This window comes from Arachis duranensis, chromosome 2 (assembly GCF_000817695.3).
Source record: "Arachis duranensis cultivar V14167 chromosome 2, aradu.V14167.gnm2.J7QH, whole genome shotgun sequence".
Classification (NCBI taxonomy): domain Eukaryota; kingdom Viridiplantae; phylum Streptophyta; class Magnoliopsida; order Fabales; family Fabaceae; genus Arachis; species Arachis duranensis.
The window spans coordinates 1,754,877-1,755,134 of NC_029773.3; the positions used below are offsets into that span (position 1 = coordinate 1,754,877).

At 51.9% G+C, this 258-nt stretch overlaps 1 protein-coding gene across 1 annotated transcript in view; it reads right to left on the minus strand.

Moving 5' to 3' along the window:
* The window catches only part of LOC107472726 (brassinosteroid-responsive RING protein 1), a gene marked incomplete in the record, with an annotated part of 621 nt that extends 363 nt beyond the window's left edge, over positions 1-258 (minus strand). The window contains 1 exon segment of the mRNA XM_016092247.3: positions 1-258. Coding sequence (XP_015947733.1) covers positions 1-182 — 182 coding nt within the window.

Below are 258 nucleotides of genomic sequence, written 5' to 3' on the forward strand. Positions count from 1 at the left end.
GGGTTGGGGTTGTGGTTGTAGTAGTTGTTGTTGTTGTCGGTGGTGGTGTCGATGAGGAGTTCGGAGAGTCCGAGGAGGCGGAAGAGGTGGAAGACGAGGTTACGGAGGAGGCCGAGGAAGGTGAGTAAGCGGAGGAAGAGGTGAGGGAAGAAAACCTCCGTGTAGCCCACCGGAAAACCCATTGAAAATAGTATGGAGGGTGTTTTTGTAATTTCGGTGTCGGTTTTGTCTGGTTGTTAGAGGAGAGAGAAAGTGGGA